This window comes from Fistularia commersonii, chromosome 27 (genome assembly GCF_037954325.1).
Source record: "Fistularia commersonii isolate RoL2024-O1a breed Wild chromosome 27, RoL_Fcom_v1.0, whole genome shotgun sequence".
Lineage (NCBI taxonomy): Eukaryota > Metazoa > Chordata > Actinopteri > Syngnathiformes > Fistulariidae > Fistularia > Fistularia commersonii.
This window is the reverse complement of record NC_141310.1, coordinates 1,745,685-1,772,500: the sequence shown is the minus strand read 5'-3', so window position 1 is coordinate 1,772,500 and position 26,816 is coordinate 1,745,685. Positions and strand designations below refer to the sequence as shown.

At 44.6% G+C, this 26,816-nt stretch overlaps 2 protein-coding genes across 4 annotated transcripts in view; one reads left to right on the top strand and one right to left on the bottom strand.

Moving 5' to 3' along the window:
* Positions 1-873: 873 nt before the first annotated feature.
* Positions 874-11,465, bottom strand: copb1 (COPI coat complex subunit beta 1). Of its 2 annotated transcripts, XM_086175237.1 has the most exons (21): positions 8,646-8,783; positions 8,163-8,392; positions 7,783-7,952; positions 7,316-7,430; positions 7,125-7,217; positions 6,899-7,036; positions 6,634-6,753; positions 5,838-5,945; positions 5,613-5,759; positions 5,360-5,505; positions 4,906-5,002; positions 4,645-4,805; positions 4,436-4,556; positions 4,133-4,360; positions 3,545-3,724; positions 2,946-3,090; positions 2,714-2,833; positions 2,475-2,620; positions 2,207-2,296; positions 1,192-1,347; positions 874-1,114 (listed from the first exon to the last, which is right to left on the bottom strand). In XM_086175237.1, the coding sequence occupies exons 1-21, from the start codon at positions 8,734-8,736 to the stop codon at positions 1,055-1,057; spliced, it is 2,862 nt and encodes a 953-aa protein (XP_086031363.1). In that variant the 5' UTR covers positions 8,737-8,783; the 3' UTR covers positions 874-1,054. The 2 variants fall into 2 exon arrangements, with proteins under 2 accessions (XP_086031363.1, XP_086031362.1); XM_086175236.1 differs by lacking the exons at positions 874-1,114; positions 1,192-1,347; positions 2,207-2,296 and adding an exon at positions 11,165-11,465 and having other exon boundaries at positions 2,394-2,620; positions 8,646-8,798.
* A 1,803-nt stretch (positions 11,466-13,268) lies between these two features.
* The window catches only part of pde3b (phosphodiesterase 3B), a 34,968-nt gene continuing 21,420 nt past the window's right edge, over positions 13,269-26,816 (top strand). For both annotated transcript variants that reach the window (XR_015108895.1, XM_086175234.1), the window contains exon 1: positions 13,269-14,394. Coding sequence is in view for 1 of the 2 variants with exons in the window: in XM_086175234.1 (XP_086031360.1) it covers positions 13,498-14,394 (897 nt within the window). In the remaining variant the exon portion in view is untranslated. The remainder of the gene's footprint in view (positions 14,395-26,816) is intronic.

The window sequence follows — 26,816 nt, the reverse complement described above, 5'->3', positions numbered from 1 at the left end:
GCTCAGAGCTTCCACCTCACAGCAAGAAGGTGCAGATTGGATTCCGACAGGGGGCCGTTGTCTGTGGGTTTCCTCCCACAGCCCCGAAACATGCCAGAGGTTCATTGGACATCTTTAATTGTCCATAAGTGTGAACGGTTTTATGTCGCTGATTTGTGACTGAGTGAGGGTGGATGGTTGTGTATCTATGACATGCAAATGAGAGGGTGAATGGCTGTTTATATGAAGTGTGAATTGTATGTCCAAATGATGTGAGACGGACTGTATGTCTCTATATGTGTGAATGGTTGTATTTCTATGACATGATTGGTTGTATGTCTAAATGACAGCTGAACGGATGAGCGAACTGTTCTGTCTGTATACAAGACATGACTGAGAGAGTGGATGAGTATGAATCTTAAGTCAATATGTGTGAAGGAGTGAATGGTTGTAAATCTTTATATCCTATGTGGTCCTGTGATCAACTATCAAGACAGTGGACTTCAGGATCGTGCCTCTGTGAATCTCTGATGATATCTCATATCTTACTTTGATCATTATGGTCAATACGTAGGAGCCCCATCGTCTGATATGTAGCACAATTACAAAGAATGTGCCCAGAATTCTGATAATGTCAGACTTTAATCATTCAAGGATAAAAATCTGATGTATTTTGTCAGCCAACTGATGGTCAACATATTGCTCTCCCTGAAGATCCCAAGTAACTAGTACATGATTTTAATAGATTTTAAACCAACCTGCTTTACTGAGCTTAAGAGCTATAGCTGACTTAATGTAACATCAAGCAAAATGTTGTTTTTCTTAAATACATATGTTTATTGAAAATGAAACGAGAAAACAGACGGTTATGGAGAAGAAGTTGCCAGACAAAAGTGATGTTTTTTGTTTTGTTTTTTTTTCCAAAAAAAAAAAAAAAAAAGAAAAACCAGCACAGAAGCAGCTTGACAGTATATTTCTTATTTTGCTGTGATGAGAGGGTGCAAAAAAAAGACGATACACAAGAGGAGCGGGTGACTTTTACAAAACCGGAGGAATCAGCTGGATCGGAGTTGATTCAGACGTTGGTCTTCTTCTGAGAGAGGTTGATTTTATCACCCAAGCTCAAGGCCATCCCCTGTGAAAAAAAACATTAAATTCTATGAATCTGAGGTGCTATGGTAACCGTGTTTACGTCACACAGCTGTGACCCACCTGGCTTTTGGCCCTGATGCGTATGTGTCCATTGACGGGGGCGTCGGGTCCCAGGTGGATGGGCTTCTCAATGCTAACGTTGGCCAGGGCGTCCTCGCCGAAGATAGAGCGGGCGTAAAGGTTGGCGGCCATGAAACCGCAGAAGCCAGAGAGCGCCTGGGTCATTGGGAAGATAAGCCACGACAGCGGTATACATAATGTTTAATTGAATAGGATAAGATGGGGCGGCCCAAAGAAAAAGAAAAATATTTTTAAATACAGATACATAAATATACAATACCTGGTTGATCATAAACCTCCCTACAATACTTCAAACCCACTGACTGTTGAACAGTTGCTATCAGCCTGAAGGCGAAGGGGTGTAGCGACACCAAATATCCATCTGGATTTAATAGTTTTCCTGTGTTTACACCTTTTTCATCATGGAAATTGAAAAAAATAAACTATTGTTGACATTTTTGAAATCATTCTTACATATTTCCACACCTGCCTAAAACATTTATGTAGTGTGTGTGAGTGTGTGCGTTTAAACCAGTTTATCTGTTTTCTGTTTTTAACCCCCATCCGACACAGCAAAGCACCAACGCCTCCTCGTGCTTCGCTATGAACTCTGTGAACCACATCGACTACGATGTGGTTCACATAACGATGCTTATCTTCAGCTGATTACAGCGTACCCACAGTAACATAGAGACCAATTGAATAAACAAACAAAAAAAAAATTACAGTGATAGCACAATGGATGCTGGAGCGCTACAGAAATGCAAATGCATTCCTCGGCTAGCGGTTAGCATCCTGTTAGTTTGCTCAGTGATCAAAATACTGTTCGCATACTAAGGCTTTTTTTTTGTTCACGAATCGATTTGTTTGGTAGGGGGTCTGTTCTTTACCACGTAATATGTGACATCCGTTATCAGCCTGCTACTGCTTCAGAAAAGAACACGTTTCATGCTAATTCAAGTCTCGAGTCTTGCTGGGTTAAAACATAAGCCTGCTTTCCAGCAGCACGACCAACCTTCTCCGGAGTGAGGCACTTCATGTTAGTGGACTTGAGGATGTGCTGGAGGTACTCATTCAAATCGGTGATGTTGGTATTTACGGTCACCTGGAACGGAAAAGGTATGCTTCAGTAAAAGGGATTATTAACTCTAACTTTACCCTCAACTTGACAAGACGTGAAGTCCTACTGAGTTCAACCAAGTGACCCAAATTATTTCTTATATCAAACGAAGTTGGAATTCTGGTTCTCTGCGGGGACGGTAACGCTGAGACGCAGAGCTTGCCTTGTTTTCCCATTCGAACTCGGCCCACATCTGCCTGAACTCCGCATCTGTACATGAGGCCGGCTGGATGTAGTCCATGATGTCGATGTGGATGTCACTGAGGACGACGCAGTTCCTGTCGCTTGCAGCTCCTGACACATCATACACTAGAAGAGGAGGAAAAAAAGATGTGATCAGATGAAGTATTAAGAGAGAGGAATATACTAAACATTGCTTTTCAGCTGGATGGGATTTCTTACCGATGTTGCCGAATATAATGCCATTCTCGGTTGATGCAACTTTTACATTGGCCTTTATGTTCGCAAAATCGTGTGGGGCAAGAGTGAGAGGTGATGGCTTCTCCACCAGCTTCAGATCACCTGTCAGGGCGAAAGAGGCACATTCAGAGAAAACGCAAAGGGTAGTTCAGCCAATAAGTCGCTGCTGTCTCAAATCAGGGGGGACCGTGCACAGCATAGACCCCGAACTCACCCAGAGTAGCGAGCTCAAGGGTGCAGTTTTGGAGGGTGTCGCTGGTCTGGTTGACGACCAGCACGTCCAACACAATGTCGTACTGGTTGACATGCACATAGGCCTCAGCATACACTGGGTCTGAGAAGCCTGTCAGCTGCGTTACCTAGATGGGGGTTAAAGAATCTTCATTTAATTGTATCAGTGATGAAATCAGTTGAAATTAAAAAAATGTTTAGAAAGTTTGCATAATGGTAATAATAATATTCCATCTGCTTTCGCCCATCCAATGAAGTACTATGCAGAGTTATAAGATTGCTATAGTCAATTATATCATGGGTATATCAATTGGAGCCCCACTGGAGACTACTTTTGGATGGTTTTACAATTTCTGATTTAAATTCAGTACAAACATTGTGGATGATATTACTGACGAAAAAAAAACCAACAACGGAGGAACGGGAGAAGTGGTAATATATCAAACTATGAAACCCAAAACACTGATCTGCTCCAAGCCACGCGACAGGCCAGAGAATGTGTTTTGATTCAGTTCGTTCGGATTGACATCACTCCGCTGTAGCATATAAAGGGGGAGGAAAAAAAAATCATTGTCAGCGAACCTTGTTGAGTTTGGACGCTAGGGGATCGGCTGCCTCCTTCCTCTGAGTGTTACCCATGGCTGCCAGCAGGCTGAGCTGGAACTGGTCCTCCTTGGAAGTCATTTCGTTTTTAGCAGTGAGCTGCATGAAGGAGATAGGGTCGTCCGCCTGCACTGTGACGTTACGCTTCTCGGACTCCTTCTGTGGTTAATTTGGAAAAAAAATAGATTAGCTTTTAAATTTCCACCTTTCGTGGGATTGATGATTTTATTCGACCCCCATTTAGGCTGCATAAATACAAAAGGACAAACTACAGGCAGGGGTGGTGAAAAGAATTAAAAACCTACAAGCAAACAAACAAATGTCGACAGAGCAGGTTAGGGTGCTAGACAATATGCTGACAATAAAAAATCATCACGATATTGTGAAAGACAGAAAGAGGAAATTGTCACACCCGTACTTGCGTTTGCCATGTAGTGCACTTCCCAAACTACAATAGATCAAGACTTTGGGCCATTAATTATTAACAATCAAACCCAACATTTGCCAACCCCTCTGGCACCTGTGCAATTTGTGAGTTTGTGCAAATCGTAAATAACGTGCTGTTACCTTCTGTGACTGTTTCTCCTCCTCCAGTCTGACTGTCAGCATGTGCGAGAGGGACTTGCGGCACTCCTTGTTGAAGATGTCATTCATGAGGGGTGAGCATTCAGAAAGGACCTTGAGACACAGTGAGATACGGTCCACATCGTCGTCCGTGATGGGCTTCTTGGGCAGGGAGGACTTCCCCAGGTGCAGCACAGTGACCATGATCAACATGGCCTCTGCAACAAACGACTGAGAGGGAATGCAAGATCAGAAGAAGAAGAGGAGGAGGCACCTTCAAAAAAACACTTAGAGAGGTCAGCTTACATTTTGCTTCTTCTTATCTTGAACAATGGCGACATAGCGCAAGGCCACTTTGGTCAGTGTGGTGGCCAAAGACGCTGCCACATAGAAGTCTCCGTCCATCAGGAAGCCCCTGAGTGGAGGCCTGAAAACATGAATGTAGAATAATGAATGAACTGACTGACAATTTGGGGCCATATTGACAAATTAAATAATATGATTCAATCATTTACCTGTCCTCCTCTTTCTTTGAAGGCCTGGAGGAGCTGAGGGCACTCTGTGTGACGTAAGTGCCCATCTCTGTCACCAGCTTCTGAGCAGGCGCTGCGTTCACCTCGTCCTCCGGCTTCACTTCTCCAGTCTCCTTCTTTATCTCGTTCTCGACAATCGGAATCTGTGCAAAAGACAGGCCGGGGGGTGTCACACATCTGCAAGAACCACCGTTGTGCTGTGCAATTCTTGACATTTAAAGTGACGTTAAAAGTTACAATTACCTCCCCTAGTGATCGCCTGACCTCTGTCATCACACTCTGTATGTCTTCCTTAGTGCTGCAGTATTCACCCAAAATCCAAAGTGCTCCCCTGTATATTCTGAAAAATTGAGGATAACAACAAAAAGTGAGGATATATTGCGCAAAATACATTGTGGTAGATAGTCGATTTTGGGTGGATACAGGGTGAAAAACATTACACACATACATCACAGTCTTTGTGAACACTGTAACTGCTTTGGCACACAATGTGTGAATGTTTTCAATGAAGATCTTTACAGAATCCAGATATTGAATTATCAATGATCCAATTTAATTTTTTTCTTCCTCTTTTTACTTCCTCTGGGCTATTTATAGACTAAACTCCAAAGGGAAAATCTGTTTTGACTGATTACAACAGATGCAAAATATTGATCCCGTCACATGTGGTCTCTTAAATATGCTTTGGAAGCCTTACTTGACAGTTTTGATGGCGTGAAAAACTTCCAGCATCTTCTCGATTATAAGAGGCCTTAAGTTGTCAAACCGCTGAATAGCCTCGCGCACAAACTCCAGCACGTCAGCAGCAGCTGCCTCATTGGTGTCGCTGAGGAACTCCATTAGCTGCACATTTCGACACAAGGACACGACAATGCCAGGGAGCAAAAATCTTTATGTGTAAAAACAAAACTGAACAACTGAACATGTGTGGTAAATAATATAAATCTCACCACTGGAATGACGTTGGCAGCCATGTCTGGGAAGCGCACGCTGCAGGAGTGAAGAGTGCGGACCAGGAGCTGCCGGTACTTGTCGGTGTCTTCGTGTTCAGTCACATTGTTCGTCTTGATCACTTCTTTCTTCAGGACAATAACCAACTGGAAGACAAATGGACACATTTTCATTTATTTCGGCTATGCCAGCAAAGCAAAGCCTGTGTCTGGTCAAGAACAAACCTCTTCCACATTGCGGGATGAGACCAGGTCCAGCGCCAGCTGCAAGGTCTTCTTCCTCACTTCCAGGTCAGGTGTGCTGAGTACACGCAAGATGTCCATCACAAGATCCTTGGGGTAGAAAATGAGGGTTAGAGCAAAGTCTGCCACATTTATCAACACCCCATAACCATGTCACATGAATCACGTGTCCTGGTGGTCAGCTCAGTGATTTTTTCTTTCTTTCATATGAGACGAAATTGAAAATCAATGGGCGGATGAAAGAATGAAAGCTCTTTATGAACTATAGGGAAAACTTCCATCCGAACTTCGAGATCTTCTTTAGAAGACTTTTATTTTTGTTGAGAACAGTGAAAAACAAATTGAAACTTAAAATGCTCAGAATTCAAACTAATTTCTGGGAAAAAAGGACCAATAAAACTGTGAGCCTTCAGGTCCAACAACGGGTCTGTCGAAGTCATCTGGGAAACCTATTGCGCCCTCTTGTGTTCAGAGAGTCAATTGACTTGGTTAGATATTCCATTCCCGTCTGCAGGGTGGTAGTGTGCTAAAGTACAGTGTGCTAATGTGTGTCAATTATATTTTCAGGGACTTTGCAAATTTACTTTGACGTCTAAATGGTGCGACTGTATGATTTTATTTGGAATATTAAAAAATATGGAATATAAATGAATCGGATGTTACAATTTATGTAATCTGTTTTCGACACTTCTGATACAATATAATGCTAACGTACTAGTAATAGACACGGCTTGGTTTTGTGTTAGGACAGTTGTATTAGGCACATGGGTGAGAGTACCTGGAGCACACGCTCATGAGTTGGATGCTCCTTCAGTTCTATCAGGCGGTCGAGAACAATGAGTTTCACATTGTTGTCACTCTCCTTGATTATCAGATCGATGTAGCACTGGGCGGCAGCCTGGGTGCGAGAAAACACAGAATGCACAAGAAGCAAATGAAGATCTGTACAAACAGTGACGCTCTTTTGTTAGACACTGGGGCTGTGCTCCATAGGTGTTTTGGGACACACACGTGATGACCGTCACAAGCGTTGCTGGGTGTACCTTAATGGCTGTGGGTGCACTAGAGAGAGTTACAAGAGTGCCGGCCGCCTCATATTTAACCGCTGGGCTGGAGGACTGGAGAAGGTTGTAAATGCAGCGGATGAACCGAGCGCGTTCGGAGGGGTTGGCGTGACACACCTGCCAGAGGAAAGTAAAAACAACAACATATTACTGCAGCCTCTGTTCTTTAGCGGCACACTGGGATTTAATAGAGGGCACTGCTCACTTTGTATATCAGCTCCACGATGACCAGCTGGAGGATGTCACCAAAAGTATGGACTTGGTCAATGCAAGTGCTGAGGTAGTCGAGAGCACGATCCTGGAGGAGAGGGATGATGGCGTTTTTGGTGACTTATTATATGAGTTAGGAGGTGCATGACAAGCAAGTGAGAGGGGAGGGTGGTGACGTCTGCATACCTGATCCGCATGAATCAGCATCATGAAAGCATTTCGCTTGCAACTCGCATCCTTCTCATTCACAAGGAAGTCATGGATGAGTTCTGGGGCATCAGGGATGAGATGCTCAAAGTTCCTAAAACCAGATAAAGACAAGGTGAAGCGCTGACACTTTCCAACACAATACCTCAGATACATTTTGCGAAAACGCTAAATGAGAACCTGAACCCCTTACTGCTTCATTCACCTTCCTTTAGGGATTCAAGTCAAGCATCTTCCAATTTGTTAAACAGCTTTAAATTTGTTTTTTACGTTATTTAATGTTATTTGTTTTTATGCGATTAAAATGAAATAATGCTGCAGGTTGATCTGCAGCAGGTGAAGTAACAGAAACAGCTTTACCCACAAACAGATGAGGGGCAAAAAAATCAATATTGCATTAAATGTTGTTGCAAAGAGTTGACAGTATTTTCGATTCTCAGTTGTACCTGTAGATGGTGTAGATGGCGAGGACAGCGTTGCGGCGGACGTAGCTGTGCCTGTGCTCAAGACAGGCCCGGATCGCTGGCATCAGGGGCTCGAGCAGCTCCGATTCCTTAAGTTTGCACAAAAAACGCAGGGTGGAGCCACGGATGAACTCGTTGGGATGCTGCAAGTCCTGGAATCAAACGGAAAAAAATTCAATCTTCGAGTGACACCTGTATACTACCTATTAATCACATATTAATTTGAATTGGAGCACAAAAGTAGCAAGGATACAGCAATTTCTTTTCAGCGAACAGCTGTCTTTTCGCCCATTTTTTGTGACATAGCTATAAAAAGGAACCGCAAACTACTATACCATTCCAAACCAGTGTTATAAGCGTACCTTTCGGTAGGCATCGCAGACCAGGATCATCTCCTGAAGCAGCTTGCCATCCGGTGTTGTTTTTGGGACGATCTCCCAGAACACCAGCAGCAGCTTTTTGATGGTGTGGTCCTGAAGCGGGAGCACGAAGCGGATTATGGTCATCAAGAGACCCGGCAGCTTCTCCCCATTGAGGATCATGATGATGACCTTTTTCAGGGCCTCGGTCTTTGCCTTGATTTCCCCTTTTTCTGTCACAACAAATAGAAAACAAAGAAAAACTAACTATATCTTCTTTATACAACGGCCACAAACAGAAGTTATTGATTTTTTAAAGATTTATGTTTACCAATTTTCACTTTGAATATTTTTGAAAGAATTAGTAAATGTTTTGGAATCACATTAGTTTTATCAATCTTTTTTTGTGAAAACGTCAGAGAAGAGGAAATTCCTGTGGCGCAAACCAAAATGGCTCCCTTAGATAAGCAATGAACGAAGAGTTACCCAAATCAGTTTTGAGGCTGACTTCAGAGGGGGGCTCAGAGTCGGATGCGACATTGATCAGAGTGTAGCAAACGTTCTCCGCAGCTGTCATTTTGCTGCCGAGCGTTGAATCCTCCTCTAGAATCCCGAAGAGTATCTCTTACTGGATGACACCTGCGAGAGGAAGGCAGACGGCGTATTTAGTCACAGGAGGAAATAAGTCATTTGAGAGCAAAAACACAGGACATGTGAGAAAGGACGCAAGACAATAAAACAAAACAAGATCTGAATTTTAAGATTAGACCAAATACGTAGGATTGATGAGAAGATTCTCTTGGAATGCAGTTAGGTGCAATGTTTGTGCTGCAGGAGTTGGACAAGGGATAACTTGGTACACAAACACTCTCAAAATAAAATGGACTAGGCTTCTTTGAGTGGAAGTGAAGGAATATATATATTGATATATCTTTTATTGGGCCTTCACCAAACTATACATCCCTTCTCAGAACATGGAGGGAAAATTACAAAGCAATTTCAATATGCGTGTAAGAGTGCTGTTGACATCAAACATAATTTCAAGACCAGTCAGATACACTCACAATATATTTAACGACGAGAAAAAAAAAAAATTAAAAAGGTGAGATTTCGACACCCTCTTATTCCTTTTGCTTTTTTAGTATAATCTTCCTTAGACTAAACTAAGGTCAATAAATCCAAGTGTAAAACAGGACACGCAAAATATTTTAGTTACTAACGTTCTGTGCAGATCAATAAAGGATAGGAGTTTCTCAATAACAAAGTGTCCCAAATGTCATAACATACTGCTCCACTGACCATTCAAGGTCCTGCCTCTCTATGGAGGACTTATTGTTTAGCATTTTTCTTAATGTTCACTATCCCTGTTCGAATCATTGGGGATTGTGATATTGAAGGCTTCACAGACCACAGGTTTAATATGATTAAACATGTTGGAGTTTAGAGTTAACATGCAGTGGGCTATTAATAGCACTGTCCTTTATTTGGGACATTTGTAAACTGCTAACTCCATACGAGACGTATGGTGTCAATTGGTAAACCTGTCAAATGTAGTTTACTCTTAACTGACCAATATATTGTCTTTGTGGTCATTTTTATTTTTGTCGGTTATTATTTTATTGGAGATCATTGCACAAAAGCACTTTTCTAATATTCTGCCCCCTCTCATGTCTATTCATGGAGTAGCAATTCTGTTTAACACCTTCCAAATTTCAGAGGTGCAAGATACAGAAAATTAAAAACTCCATGAACTGACAAATACTACATTATTTTCGTAAAAGGTAACACAGAAGTTGTGCATTGGATCATATTCAGTCAACGCCACTGTAGCATTGCTGCCATAATGGATCATATTTATATGGTATCATTACATTACATTACATTTGGCAGACACTTTTATCCAAAGCGACTTACAACAGAGGACATAAGCACTGCAAATAACACTTGCAATCATGACCACAGGAAAAGAAAGATTAAAATGGATGTTTTGGAGACCTACATGCAACAACGCATTTCCAAAACCCTTTCATTTTCAATGATTCAGGGATGGCAGTCGTGTAATATTTTGATAGTTACACCAACACCTCCCTCGTATGTTCGTGATTTCACGGTGCAATCGTCAGGCGAATGCATTTAACCTCTTTATTTTATGTTAAATTCCCTTCAATCAAGCTGCAGATTCCTCATGTTTCAGCATTTCTCCGCATGTTTTCTCCATCTAACCCTATTCTCTGTTTCCCCCTCTGTCACACAAACTACCTTCATCCATGGTCTCATTTAAATTTACCGAGGAAAAGTTCCTGGTTCTTCGGGCGCACACACGACACTGAAACGAGGGCGGTGTTTTCATCGGATCGTCAGGAAAATATTCGTGATATTGCATTGAGAAAAACTGCTTGCTTTTTTGAGAAAGCCGGGGGACTGTGGATAAACTAGATAGATGAATAACACCCAGCGCTGGTTATGAAGCAGTGAATTCGCACAGGAGACGGTGTATTGCCTTCAAGTGAAGGATGTTTGTATTAGCTTAGCTCTGTGTTGAGGGGAAGGGAGATTCTATAGGTTGACAGGCGATTATTCTCTGGAAGGCCTAAAACGAAAGCTTTTAAAAAGGGTTGAGAGAGTGTTCAGATATTAGATAGAAAGGAGCCGTAGAGGCGTGTTGAATCGAGCCTTCCCGATGTTCAGCGTTTACGGTGGGCCAAAGTGTTACAACACGCTGGTAGATACATCTATGCGGCAGCTTTAGCTGCGCTGCCTCCGTTAGCATCACCGACGTATTGCTACAACCTCACCAAAGCAAACATTCGGAACTTTTATTATCTACATTTTTGTACGTTATAAGAGCGGTGCGCAAACTTGGGCTAGTGACAACCTAGCTACTGTCTAGGCCAGCACTGAAATGGACGACATTCGTGTTAGCTAGCTGTGTTATCACAGGGACGAAGGCTAATTTCTACCAAATGCGATTTACGGTCGCAACACAGATGAAATGCATCACCTACCTAATTCCAGGGCTATTTTTCTGCGGTGCGTCCTCCCTGAGCCACCTTCGCACTTCGCATTTACCAAAAAAAAAAAGAAATCCCCTGCGGCTTCTCTCAGTCAGCTATCTGTTCATGTCACCACTACTTCCTAGTGACGTGGAAGATTAGCCGCTCGCTTACCGGCCACATCACTGCTACGGCAAGTCAGAGATGGTCAAACTACATCACGGTGAAAAACACAAAGCACAAAAAAATGGAAAGAAACTTCCTATTATTGTTTTTTACGGAAAGGAATGAGAATGAAAGGTATTAGAGGAACGTCAATGAGAGAAAGAAAATTAAATCAAACGAGATCCCACCCCCCCCCGAGGTTTATTCTTTGCAAAACATTAACGGTGGAATGACGCAAGGAGCAACGTACACTGACGTGCCGTTGTAAGGGTTAAAAAACAAATATGAAAATTAAGGTAGAAGACATTAAAAATACAAAAGCCCTGGTTCAATATATATTAGAAATAATAATCAGCCAATTATGGCACCTTCACTCTAAGTCATGGATTATCAGTGGTCGAAACAGAGGTCATTAAAATCAACCAGGCGGTGTAATATTGGAAATGCTCTCATTAATGAATATAAACACTATTAATTAATCAATTCTCCCAGTGGTTGTGGGTTTAAATCGGATGTGTTTCAATGTTCCCGCTAGCACAGGTGCATGTTTATAGGCTGTTGCCGTCTTTCTGAATCCCAGCCGGTCGTGCGCAGCATTCTGGCCTGGCTTCTTCACATAGGAGGGATTGTTGCTGTCGGTGTAAACGAGGCACCGCGGACGGTTATCGGCTCATCCACTGACCTGCCAGATTCAGGTAAAATCTAATTTTAGATGTAAGGTTGCCAGGCTTCCCTTCGCTTTCTGAAGCCATTATAAACTGACAGACTGCCCCCCCCCCCCCCCCCCCCATGCCCGACCCCGTGGCCCCTTGGGGGAACTGTGAGAGCAAAACTGTATGATTCATTGTGATAACCCTTAGTAAACAGTGAGAAAATGAAGGTTTTGTTAAGATATTTTTGCACAATGACCTCACTTCATGACCTTTCTACCTGGGAACAATGAGCGTGGCCTTTGGGGGAGATGCAAACACTCAATGTGATCTTGTGTACATTCTGTGGGCTTCTTCTTATTTTATAGCCCGTGTTCAAGAGTGTCGCACCTCTGAGTGTCATCAGACCTCACGGATCCAGGCCAACATTTTAATGATGGGGCTGTTGAGGAAAGGCTTGTAGGTCAGCTGAGAAGAAATAAGTTGACAGAAAGCGACGGTTACGTTGGTTTGCAGCACCCTCCAGTGGAGTTCCAACCCAAGTGGTGCAGTGCGTATTCGCTAAACTTTGAATGAACCGTTGTCTTGAGGCGAGTGTTTCCAAGTCCTTCATTCAGTGTTTCTCCTGCACACGCTCAACGCCCCCTCGGCCCCCCCTGCAAAACAAAAGCAGAATCTACACCGACCGTAGAGAGGGAAAAAAAAGGAATGGGGTGAGTTTTTGGCCGAGAGGAGCATTGATTCAATAAGTCAAGTAATTCCCCCCCGGGGGCTAGTAATAATTTGATTTATTAGCTTCAGTCACATGCGTTCGTTTCTGTTTCTTGATTTCCACAATAATGATAATAGTGCTGTTTGTCCCTGCCGGTGCTCCTTGCAGGACTGGTAGTATTTATGTAATCACACCGGCAGACAGGCCGACGTCCAAACAAACAACAACGTAATAAGAGGTGGGGGGGGGGGGTGACCAGGCACCCGGCTTGGGTGTAGGTAAATCAAACTTAACCGAAAACAAAATTCCACCCCCTGATCAGTAAATATTTGGAATAACTGTGTCGACACAGAGAAGAAGGTAGATCCCTTAGATGAGGAAAGTCCATTGCAATTTTTGAAAGTGCAAGTTTATTAGTGTGTGTGTGTGTGTGTGTGCGTGTGTGTGAGTGAGAGAGAGAGGGGGGGGGAGAAAGAGAGAGAGAGAAAGAGAGAGAGTTTTCAGGGGTCAAAAGGTTCGGTTCAGCCGGGACTGGCTCGCCACCCCCCACCCCCCCAACTCCATACACACACCTCGGTTGTGTCCCCTAGGGGGCGAGAGAGAGCCCGTTTTCTGTAAAAACAACATCTCACCTTCATTCTTCAGTCCAAGTGCCGGAGCACGTTTTGGTGGCCATGGAGTGCGTCCGCCGTTATGTAGTACAGCGTTAATAACGCGCGGATAGCCGGAAAGTCGGACTTTGAGGGATACGAGGAGCCCCCCTCCTCCTCCTCCTCCTCCTCGTCGTCGTCCTCCTCCTCCTCCTCCCCGGTCGAGGCATGGCTGCACGGGAGGAAGGAGAGGTTTCGCACAGCAAAACAAGGCACCACGACGCCGCCGCCGGGAGCGCGAACGGCTCGGAGGGCTTGCGGAACGGCTACGTGAAGAGCTGCGTCACGCCGCTCCGGCAGGACCACCGGCGGGGCTTCTTGCTCAACCTGTGCGGCTTTTGCAACGAGGACGCGCTCGGCTCCAAATGGTCGAGGGTGTCCAACGTGTACGTCGGCGCGCTGGTCATCGTCGCCGCGTCGCTCGCCGCCTCCCGGTGCGCGCAGAGCCAGCCGCTGTGGGATCTGCGGACTCTGTGGTCGGGCTTCGCGCAGTCCGCCAGCCCGCTCTTCAGCATCGGCTGCGCCTTCTTCTTCCTCACGCTGTACCTGAAGAGGAGGAACCGGGAGAGCGGCAAATGCTGGCTCCTCTTGCTGCCGGCGTCGTGCTACCTCGGGGATTTCGCCGTGCTGCGCTCGCTGCAGTGGGCAGAGGAGCAGCAGCACCACATGCAAATGGTGGGCAGGTTGCTCTTCGTGCTGGGATGCGTGGGTCTGCTCACCCTCGTCCCCACGCTGAAGCTCAAACACAGCGTCCTCACGCTGCTTTTCGCCAGCGTCGTGTGGCTCCTCTCCTACACGAGTCTGAGCGTCCTGCCGGCGCTGCTGCGGCCCCTGCTCGCCTGCTGCGCCGGGCTTTGCGGCTCCTCGCTGGGGCTCTGCTTCGAGCGCTGCTACCCGCCTGCGGGGGACGCGCCGTGCGGGGCCCCCGGCGCCGAGGAGAAGGTCCCCGTCATCAGACCCCGCAGGAGGTCCAGCTGCGTTTCCCTGGGGGAAACCTCGACCAGCTACTACGGCAGCTGCAAGATGCCCCGCAGACCCTCGCTGCCCTGCATATCCAGGGAGCAGGTAGGTCACACATGTGCAGCGGGAGCGGGAGTGGGGTTGGGAAAACACCCCACACTAAGTGCAACAGGCCACACGGGCCGATTCACCCCCTTGAAATGCCACAACACATTTCTCTTGTCTCTTGTGTCATAACATGGCAATGCACTTGTTATAAACAGGGCATTAACGCGATCAGGGCAACCCTTCGTTGGATCTGCATATGGGGCACGAGTTAAGGTTCAGTTTTTAACTTTAAAATGACAAAAGAGCACTATCCAGCATGCTGTTCGCTGGCCTCCATGACATCATTAATATCTATCAATTATTGCACGGCTTCTGATCCCCTGAAAGCATCATGGGAGTTTGCAGGCCGACGGGGAAACGTTAACCCGGCCCTCCAGTCCCTCCTGCCCGTAACGGTCAAAGCAGGGATATGAGAGGGTTTCTCAGTGTCCACGGTCCACACTCACTTTTAAGTCTCAATCTTATGTTTTTCGTGGGAGGGCACGTGGAAACCGGGCCTCTTTGAGGCCAAACTGTCCCCTCCGGGGGGGATGCTGCCTGAACGCCACTGTTTTCTGACTGTCGTACACGTTACGGATAGCCGTGGGCCCCTTGGTTTGTTAGAGGTGATAAGTGACCTAAAAAATGTCGTAGCAGCTTATTTTCACGTTTTCTTTTCAGAAATATTGCATTATTGCGCTCTAACCTTTTGTTATTATTTTTGTTGATGTCATTAATTTAGACCAGATATTATTTAGACCAGACAAAATATCTTCACTGAGTTGCAGCGAGGGCAGATACTTATTGTGAACAGAGAACACGGGCATCTGAGGCTCCGGTTAACGCTCTGTGTTGTCTTTTTGTGAGAAATAACCACAAAGTTTAGGAAAAAAAAGGGACTCGGAAAGTAGATGTTTTCACATTTTAGTGGACTTTTTAAAAAAAAAAAACATTCTGATTATAATTTGTCTTTCCTGTTATCTCTGTGTGGGAGGCTAATCGTATACAGATAGTTTTTTGTTTATTTTTTTTACCCAAGAATTAAAAAAGTTATGTAACCCGATTTGCCTGTCAATAACTCAGCTACCTGCTTAGCTGCTTTTGAAACAACTAGTCCGCATTTCCTTTCAGAACAAAGATGATACATTGTGTTTTTTAAATCCATAAAATATCCACCGTCACATTGTTAATCAACGAAACACCGTCGCTTTCGATAAGCTGCTGCTTTATTTCAATTTCAGGCAACAGATTTCCGTAAATATAACACGGTCGCTGTAAACTAGACAGCAGTTGGAAAAACAATCACCATTAACTTTCCAGGGAAGGCCTCCTTTTTTAAGAAATCGTGTCCTTGTTGAATGGATCCCTGTGGAAAAGTGCCAATCAGCTGCTTAGCTGCAGCCCATCGAGCAGCATGCAAACATACTTGCAAATGTCACTCCTGACCCATTAGACGCCTAGACGGCTGTTGCACTTCAGAATTCCCATTGGCGACGAAACCGTCGCGCTCACGACTTGTGGGAGCAGAGGTTTGTTTTGCTTCGCCCCGTTCCCGCAACTCTGGCGGCCGCAAACAGCTCCTTAATAACTCATTTTTATCACTATGTTACATAACTGACATTGTTTTCTGCTTGGAAAAGAGATGGTGATTGATACAGTTTTGAGAAGCAGTTAACGGCTTGGATTTTTACCGTCTCCAGATTGTCTGAAAGCCTTGCATAGGTTGGATCCAAGCCATGTCACAGGTCGGATGATCATGCTGTCACCCAAGAAATGCTGTAAATAATCATTTAGTAGCTGAACCTCTACTACACGTAGAGTGAAATGTTTCCTGCAGGTCGATTTTTTTTTTTCTTCTAAAACTGGCGGGTAGCTGACGCGGTTATCGAGTGACGCTGTGGTGTGCAGTCATGACCGATCGCGACCTCCCCCGGAGCCCTATGGGCATGACGATGCAGCGCCTCGCAACATGACCCAAAATGTCCTGCCTGTGATTTTAAAGACAACCCCATTTTTAGTTGCCTGGCCAGCACTGTTCTTTTATGCATGTTAGAATACTATAGTTCAGCGATATGACTAGATAAAGCAAATTTGACGGATTACAACATTTTCCAACTGCGTCAACATGTATAAATGTACATATATAAAAGTATATTCGTAATAAAAAGTAAATTCTTAAAATATAAATTCTGAATTTAAATGCATGTATATATATATATATATATATACTTTTATAAATATGTGTATCTATACAGTACATATGTAGTATATATACAGTATCTATACAGTGTAGATGGATAGATAGATGTTAGTTCGACAGACTTTAATGCCTGCATGATGCTCTGCTCTGTGTTGCATTGTTACACCATTATGAAAGGTTAATTACAGAACCAGCCTGTCCAACACCATTACAGCAATTTGGCAACAATAGGCGGTGACAATGTATGCTTTGTTTTTAATTTCTTGAAGGAGATAATAAAAAAGAACTCAAAATAAACAAATAAGTCATCTAACTCTTGCAGTTTACTAACAAGCCAACATTATAACTGCACCGAGACATATGTATAGACAGGCAATCACCATAAGTTCAATTGATGGAATTAAAAATGATTACCGAACACTGAGGAAATTCTAAAGAACATCAAATTGCATTCTTTGACATTTTTTCTTATAATTTTGTTAGTGATGACAGGAATTGCTTGCTGCTTCTTGTTTTTTCTCTTGCTTACTTCTATCCAACCTGCTGATTCTGAGTACGGTGAATTTTAATTGAATTCTTTTAAAAGAAAAAAAAGAAACTGCAAACAGAAATAAAAATAATTTTATATTTTTCAAATTATTTTGAATTACTGAATAATCACCTGCAGGAAAGGATTCTCTGCATTTCAACCCATCATGGATGCACCGTGAGCAGCGGGCGGACACTTGAGCGGCCCCCGGGAACTGTTAGGGGTATCAGTGTCTTGCTCAGCAAACACTTCCACACAGGCTAGGAGAAGCTCGGGAATCCAACCTGGAACTTCCGCTTCCGCCCGAGCCGTCCCCTCATTAACAAAACACATGTAAATAGATTTATTTTGGCTAGATCGTCTCCCCTCGCTGATGTGAAATGTGTCACGTTCGCGGCCACGGGGTTTTTATGCAAAACCTAAAGTATTTACCTTGTCATTTGCCTCAATGTAAATGCCGACGGAGCCGTGACGTGTTATACCTGCACTATTACTGTTTCACAGCGTTTCAAATCTGCGGGAACGTAGGGCTTCTGGAATGCACCGTGTGAACTGAGGCCGTGTTACGTGGAGAAACTCATTTAAGCGATGTTTATAGAGTTTAACCCGAGGCTTGATTAAATGTTTTCACACCTCGAGCTGAACATGTGATTTGTATTTATCTAATAGCGTTGCCAAAAACGAAAAGAAAAAAAGAATACACGCACATAGACACACACACACATATGCTAAAAAAGCTGATTTGATTTTCCGTGCTTATCTGACGGTCTCTTTCCCAGACCAGCAGTCAAATTCGGCTGCTTGGCCATAGTAACCGCCGATGGAATCATCAGAAATCGTTCCGACCGCCAGAGGAAACGTGGGCTCACAGGTCACTCTGATAAGTAGTCAGGGTGGAGAGGGAGTTCGAAGTTATCTGTCAGGGATGACGGGGCCTTCGATGTGCGGCACGACTACGACCAAAACGTATGGCGCCGAGTTATGTGTCATTCAATTCATCAAAGTGTTGCCCACTTTTGTGCGCTGCTCAGGAAAAAGCTCTGCTTGAAGACATTTTAAGGTGACGTTTACCTCCAATCCTCATGGTTATGATTTGGCGACCAGATCGAATTCTCATTGGGTCGTGGGATTGAGCAGGCGTGCTGTTGTTGACGGCTGAACAAGAAAGAGGAGCTAGCACATGTATTCCAAGTTTGTGTCGTTTACTTTTTACCTCAAGATTGCCACCATTGGCGCTGAATGGCAGTGCCGTTGATTATGGCGCATTGAAAAATGATTTTTATTCTTACGGTCCAAAACCTTGCAGGCGGTTTTTTGAGAAATGACAGACTGAGTGGTTGTATTTTTTTTATGACGTGTCAATGAGAGGGTGAATGTTTGTATGTCTATATGTTGCTCCAGCACCCCTGTGAGCCTGAGTGCAGGATGAGGGATACAGAGAATGAATGAATATTCTTCATGTACCAAATAAAGGCAGGCATTTATAATGTAGGAAGCAAAAACTAGCTTGTGTTCATGACTGACCATAGCATGTTTTCTTAATGAAGTGTTAAATACATTATGCATAATTGAATTACCTTATTCAGTCATGTATTTTAAGGTCATTTATCTTCACGGTCGTGTAAAACGGTGACAGAATGCCGCCCGAGCGTCTTGCTGCCACGCGAGCGGCAAACATGGCAACGCATTGGTGGACGTTCCTTTCCGCTCATAAGCTTCTGCATTTTCCACCCGTTTGCTGCTCTGCTCTGCTTGCTCAAACAGGAAAGTCCTTTTGCTTCATCCAATCACTCGACGCAGACAGTCAGTTTAACCAGCCATATAGCTGAGTGATTGTGTTTTACCCAAAGTTTGTTTTTGTTAGAATTACACGAACACTTTGCAGGCCTGGAAAAAGCATGTTGTAGGAGTTAAGCGTCATCATCGTAGCAAATGCAATGTTTAGCATCATCATAGCCAGTGCGCACTTTTACAACACAAGTAGTACGTCCATTTATACACACAAATATATATATGTGTGCATGTGTATGTGTGTGTGTGTGTGTGTGAGTGTGTGTGAGTGGGTGTGTGTGTGTATGTGCATGTGTGTCTGTGCATACATACACTCACATGCGTATAAATGTATATCCTTAATTCCATTTTAATTCACTTTGCACTTACTATTCTGTTCTATTCTTATCTATCTGTCTATCTGTCCGTCTGTCCATCCACTGTGTATATACTTTATGTTTACTGCATATATGCTGTAGAGACACATGCATATACAAATACATGCATATGTATATGTACGGCTGTGTATACACTTTATATTTATGATTACATTTTAATTATTAATACATATATTGGTAAATGTATATTCACGGCAAAAGGGAAGTCTGTTTACGCCTAGCTGGAACCCCCCGTGCTCGTATTTAAAGAATTTCCCCTATGGGAATCAATAACGTTTATCTTATCTTCATTATTTTGCCTCCCCGTGGCATTTGCATTTTGTGGATTTTTAAAACCAGCTAAATCCATCAATAAGAGGTTGTTATTACAATATTCTAATACTGAAATAGCAACCTGTTCCTCAGTATTTGCATATGTATATATAGGACCTGATAACAGCATGTAGATACAATGAGGATATGGTGGAAATGTTTTATAGCAGGATCGGTGAATTTGGCGGAGATGTTAAAAGCCCCACTTAGAGTCAGTACTGGAAATGTAATGTTGAATTCAAAAAGAGAGAGAGAAAGAGAGAGAGAGTGCGAAGGCCCTCTCTTTGTGTGGTTTCCAGTCCAAGGGTGCAGGCCGGGGTAAATAATACACTTAACTAACCCCCCTTCCAGACAAGAGCAGAGATGCGAGCTCCAGAGAGAGAAAGAGAGAGAGAGAGAGAGAGCGGTTGGAGGGGTAAGCAGTGCAAACGCGGAGCGGCGCTCAGCTGTCACGTTCACTCGCTGTAAAGCCATGTGGAATGATATAACATTGACGTCACATCCAAGTGACGTGTAACGGGGTGATTACAAAGAAGAAAAAGAAATGCCAAGTCGTATTAATCACTTCGTAGAATATAACGTCTGCCTCCAGCAGTGATGAGCGCAGACGTCGTCCGCCTCCAGCTCGCGTGTGGAGAAGAGGAACGCTGGTTAAATTTGAAACATATAAATATACATCATTTGAAAACATTTTTATTTTCTTTTCTTTTTCTCACTATCAGGATAAACATCACAAATGCTGTGACCTGCCCGTTTTAGCAAGTGGCGTCACTTATTCCCAGAAATGTTGACATGCTTACGTATTTGCAGCATGATTGAACAAGTTAGAATTCAGATCATGGTATTTGAGAGAACGTGAATCGGTGGTAAGGTCTGTTGGATTTATGAATTTTTGGAGGTACAGCTGCGTCAGCTGGGTCACCCCCAACCTCACACGTGGTCCAGCATCCCTACCCAAACAAAAAATATGAGTTATAATATTCAGTTGTTGTCTATAAAGATGTGTCTGCTTGATATTTGAATTGATGTTCAATTTGTGTGTATTTATATATGCACGTGTTTGTTTATGTACATCATCAGAATCATTTTATAGACTTATTGCTGACATTATTAGCAGCTATGAGCATGTGAAAACTAATCTATTTGAACCCCGGTAAATGGATATATACACGTTGAGTTCTTGCAATGAGGCCAGTTTGTCGTGTCAGATAAAGCACAAATGTGATACTGACTATTTACTGCTCAGAGCAACGAGGGGAGTAAATATGTGTGTTTTAGGAAAACACACATCTGAATTTATTGTTCGGTATGTCTTCATTTTATCAACTACACTTAGTTAGATTTTGATAAACACAACTTTAAACTGCATCTGTGGTAGTTTTGTGCAGGTATTTTTTTTTTTTTTTTTTTAGTTAAATAACACAGTGTTTAATTCATCCTGCATCCAGATTCTTAGCATGGCTGCATTTAAAATTCTTTATATTTTCTTTTATTTCACCGGTAGCGGCAACGGCAAGGGGCTGGCAGAAAAGGGTTAAGCTGCGCGAGGCACAGCGTTTGGCCGTCTGCAGAGCGAAACAGGATGCAGCGACTGCATTGTCAGCCTGCTGGTGTGAGTGCAAACAGATGAGGAAATGCTGGAGCGGGTACTCCAAAACTCGCGTTGCCCCGGTGACGGTTTTGCGTCACGATCACCAGCAATTAGCTTGCAGCTCTTTATTTTTCATGATAGGTCTAGCAGACCTTAGCCCAGTGACCTCAAGAATCACCATCAATATAGGCTCAATAGAAAATAAACTCTGTTAGGTTTATATTCTATGCTGTATTTTAGATCTTTTTTTTTTTTTTTTTTATATTTTCCCCAAAATGAGCCTTGACTCGACGATGACCTTAAGTTTCAGGTCATGTCGTATAAACGCGTGGAGCTTATTTGCATACAGGCCCCGTTCCCACTACATCAAAACAGACAAGTGAGGAGTTTGGAGGAGACAAGCAAAGGCGACAACCCCCCCCCCCCCCCCCCCCGAAACCCCAACCCCCCTTCACCTCCCCCACCCCCCACAGCTGGTTCTGTTTGCGATACAATTAAGCTCTGTCTTCGTTTGAGGAGACATTAAAGATTGCTTGCACAGCCCATCTTAAAGGATTTTGATTGCACCACAAGCCACCCGCAGTGCAAACATTTCAGCTGGGTAGCTTTTAAGTTCAGGCAGAGGTTGTTGAACCTTGCATGCGCGGACTGTTTGCTCAGCCCGGCGAGCGGAGCAGGGGAAAGGGAGAACACGCTCGGCAACGTTTGTCGACGCTCGTTAAATTAAAGTGTCCCGACGAAGTGGGATGTCCGTACGTACGTGAATCAGAGGCAGATGATATGAAGGAAAAAGTATACATTTGTATTTATTGTTATTATTATTATTATTATTAATGTTGTTGTCGTTGTTAGTAGCAGCATTATTATATAATTACCATGTTATTATTATCCAAAGTATTATTTTCATTATTGTTTTTGTTATTATCACTTCTTTTTTAACGGACACGAATTAAACATCTAATTTTACATTGTTCGCATCACCTGGTTAACGTAAAGATTTTTTTTCCGAGGCTCTAATAGATCATTTTAATGCCCTGTGATGGACAGGTGTGATCTAGGTTTTTTTTTATTCATGGATTTGAAATCTGTTACAACTGTTGCGTTGAAGTGTAATAACACACCTGCGCCACTGCCCCATTTTTACACCCTCCCTACTTTTCTTGTCCGTTTATTCTCTCCCTGTCTCTCCATCTCAATTTCACGGAGTTTCTTTCTGTCTCTCCCTCTCTCTCTGTGCTCCTCTTTTGAAAACGGTGTCAGCACTGCTGCTTTTACACCAAAAGGCTGTTGCTAGGAGACGGTTGACGTCAGCTGCAGCTACAGAGGAGGGCTTGTGTGCGTTTAGCAGCTGAGGGCAGATCCCACTGAAAAGGGCAAAACTGCGAAGCACTATTAGTCACTGCAATGCAAACCCAAACTTCAATCAGCGGGATCGGCCATTTCCAAAAACCGCCGGATTTATCCCGAACGACTCGGGTTCAGGTAAATCTTTCAAAGTGGAATGCCGAGGTTTAGAGAAAAAAAAAATGTTTTGGAGAAACTGCTCCTTGCCAGTCCCCACCCCCTTTTTCTTCACTTTTTTTTTCTATAGACTGTCACTGTCTCCTTTTCTTTTTCAGTTTAACCCCCATCCGCCGCCCCTCCCCCAACACACAAGTATACGCACAGGCTCAAATGCCAGCCAGCCCCCCCCCCTTCTCTCCCCTAACATAATGTAAGTGAGATTTGGTAGATAGATTTTGAGTCGAGCCAAGGCCTCTGACTCGAAGCCCCGGTGTGATATCTCCCCCATCTGGCCGAGGTTGCTCCCGATCCGGGTGGCTTTTGTTCTGAGTAAATTAATCCCACCCCTCTCTCCTCTAACCCTAGCCCCTGCCCCCACCCCACCGTCGCGAGAACCGTTTGCACGTAAGTTAACGTGTTGCACGAGAACCAAACATAAAGAGATGCACCGATTTCGAGGGTCAGGGCCGGATGGTCATGTTTCACTAAGACCACAACTGGCTATTACCTGGAGTTGTATCGCATTGCCGTTGCCAACCGGGTGATTTATCAGTGTTTATCACCCCTGAATTGTTTCTGTGTTTCTAAGGATATACAAGAGCTGAGAAGGGTTTGCCTGCATTTATTACACGTTTATATGCATTTTTTTACCATCACCAAGCAATGCTATAGCATTCTTAAAAGAAAAGTAAGCTGCACCTATTATTAAGATTATTGAGGAAGAAAATCCCACAATTGCGATTTTCGTTATGATAGAAAAGTTGACACTGAAGCAAAGCAATCAATATGAAGGGCAGTCACTTTGAATGATGTGCAGATGTACAGTTTATTGACCGTTTATCTACAGATGTCACGCCACTTTATCACATTATCACTTTAGTTTTATCTCCTTATTTTTTTTACTCTGATTCTATATACTTATTTTTTATTTTTATCAATTCATAGATGTTGGAAAATGCTCTAAGTTACTATGTTCCCCTTGCGCCCTCCAAATGCCCCTCAGGGACAAATAAAGTTTCTCTGATTCTGATTATTTTATTATTCGTCAGACAAGAATCTCATACAGCTAAATAATGGTTATTACAAAATAATTTATCATGTATATCGCGATCCCTGAGTGTCAGATCCCCCTCACTAGAGGCCAGTGCTTCCAGATTGTAGAAATGTAGGGAGTGACTGGTTGTGTGATCCTGTATATGACGTATGAATGAAAGAATGAATGTCTATTTGTGGCCCTGTGATCGACCGAACCATGTCTCTCGGCCTTTGACCGCTGGGCTCCAGCCCCCGTGAGCGACCCCAGGGGTGCAGGATAAGCAGTATAGATCATGAATGAATCAAAGAAGGATTTGAATCAAAAAGTAGCTTGCGATCCACAAAACTTTTTATTGCGCTTTCATGGAATCCATTATCCAAATAATAGCTCCTCGCTCCTCCGTCACTTTACCGTCTCAGCTGACAATGCTAGTCCTTGTCTTTTAGAATAACAAAAAAGAAGAAGAAAAGAAAGAAAAGCTGCAGAACTTCTCGATACGTATGAAATTGAAGTGCGGCAGAATAAAAAGGTAAACTCCATAAATCTTGAACTGGTACGCAGAGATGTCAGCTTTGTCCTCGTAAAGTCTGTTAGGTAAACCTGGCCCGGGTTTGTTTGTGTGACCAACTCAGCTGAGCGGCAACCAGAGCTCTAGTATTTATACCACAAGGTGTGCTGTGGACGGGGCTCAGGGGGAAGGGGGAGTCATCGTCTTTGGGTTCCTATACCTATTGATCAGAAAGCTTCAGTGAAAGCGATCTCTTCTGCCTGATGTGCTCATCCACACATTTTGACAGTTCTCAAATTCTCTTTTTATGTCCATACATCCATCCATCCATCCATTCATCTTCTCCCGGTTATCCAGAGTCAGGTCGCGGGGGCAGCAGCCGGAGCAGTGAGGCCCAGACCTCCCTCTCCCCCGCCACATGGTCCAGATCCTCTGGGGGGACCCCGAAGCGTTCCCAGGCAAGCCTGGAGACATAGTCCTGGGTTTCCACTGCGGTCTCCTCCCAGATGGACATGCCCGGAATACCTCCCTGTCCAGGAGGCATCCTGACCAGATGCCCGAGCCACCTCATCTGACTCCTCTCCATGCGGAGGAGCAGCGCCTCTACTCTGAGCTCCTCCCGGATTAACAAACTTCTCACCCTATCTCTGAGGGAGAGTCCGGCCACCCTGCGGAGGAAGCTCATTTCGGTATCCGCGATCTCGTTCTTTCGGTCACTACCCACAGCTCGTGACCGTAGGTGAGGGTGGGAACGTAGATTGACCGGTAAATTGAAAGCGTTTGGCTCAGCTCCCTCTTCACCACGACAGACCGGTGCAAAGTCCGCTTCGCTGCAGACGCCACATAGATCTGCCTGTCCATCTCCCATTCCATCCTTCCCTCACTTGTAAACAAGACCCCGAGATACTTGAACTCCTCCACCTGGGGCAGGACCTCTTCCCCGACCCGGAGTGGGCATTCCACCCGTTTGCGGTTGAGTACCATGGTCTCGGATGTGGAGGTGTTGATCCCCACTGAGCTTCACACTCGGCTGCGAACCGTTCCAGTGAGAGCTGGAGATCATGGCATGATGAAGCCAACAGAACCACATCATCTGCAAAAGGCAGAGACTCCATCCTGCGGCCACCGAACCATATCCCCTTGACGCCCTGGCTACACCTAGAAATTCTGTCCATAAAAGGTATGAACAGAATCGGAGACAAAAGGCAGCCCTGGAGGAGTTCAACTCTAAACCGGCAATGCGGGCCAAGCTCCAACATCGATCATACAGGGACCGAACAGCTTGTATGATGGGGTTCGGTACTCCATACTCCCCGAGAGATCCCCCACTGGATTTCCCGTGGGGGGGTCGTTCCTGAGTTTTTGCCTCAGCAACCACCGAAGCCGCATGCCGGTACTTGTCAGCTGCCTCCGGATCCCCACAGGCCTTCTTAAATTTGACGGCATCCCTCACCGCTGTAGTCCACCAGCGGGTTCAAGGGTTGCCGCCCTGACAGGTGCCGACCGCCTTACGGCTGCATGGTCTGTGGCCGTAAGGCAGTCGTCAATGGAAGCACGAAATGTCCCCCGCCTCCCTTGGGACCTGGTTGTAGTTCTGCCGGAGGTGAGAGTTGATTGAAACTCCTTCTGACAGGGACTCTGGCAGACGTTCCCAGCAGACCCTCACATTACATTTCGGTCTGACCGACATCTTCCCCCACCGTCGGAGCCAGCTCACCACCAGGTGATGATCAGTTGACAGCTCCGCCCCATTCTTCCTCTGAGGTCCGACGATAAGAGGTGCGGCCTTAGATGTGTCAGTGCCAAGTGCACATATGGACACCTTTATGCCTGAACATGGTGTTCGTTATGGACAATCCGTGACGAGCACAGAAGTCCAATAACAGAACACCGCTTGGGTTGAGATCAGGGGGGCCATTTCTTCCAATCACGCCCTTCCAAATTGCACTGATGTTGCCCACGTGAGTGTTGAAAGTCTCCCAGCATAAGGAGGGAGTCCCCGGTTGGAGCGCTGTCTAGCAGCCCCTCCAGGGACCTCAAGAAGGGTGGATAAATTGAACTGTTGTTGGATGCATAGCCACAAACAACAGTCAGAACTCGTCCCCCCACCTGAAGGCGGAGGGAGGCTACCTTCTTGTCCACCTGGTTGAACCCAAACGTGCAGGCACCGAGACGGGGGGGCAATCAATATGCCCACACCTGCCCGGCGCCTTTCACCGGGGGCAACTCCAGAATGAAAAAAAAAGAGTCCGACCCCTCTCGATAGGCCTGGTTCTAGACCCCACGCTGTGCGTCGAGGTGAGTCCGACTATATCTAGTCGGAATCCCTCAGCCTCGTCTGGTCCCTCACCTTGGACCTGTTTGCATCCCTTCCAGGGGCATAAAAGCCCCGACAGCATAGCTACCAGGATCACTAGGACACTCAAACCCCCCCACCACGGTAAGGTGGCAGCTCACGGAGGTGTCTTTTTATGTCATAATATCAAAATGATAGAGCCAACAATAGCTACTCATCTAATATGAGCCGCAAATCTGCAATATATTCTTCAAGCCGTTTAAAAAAAAACACCTAAAGTCATGTGACTTGCGATAA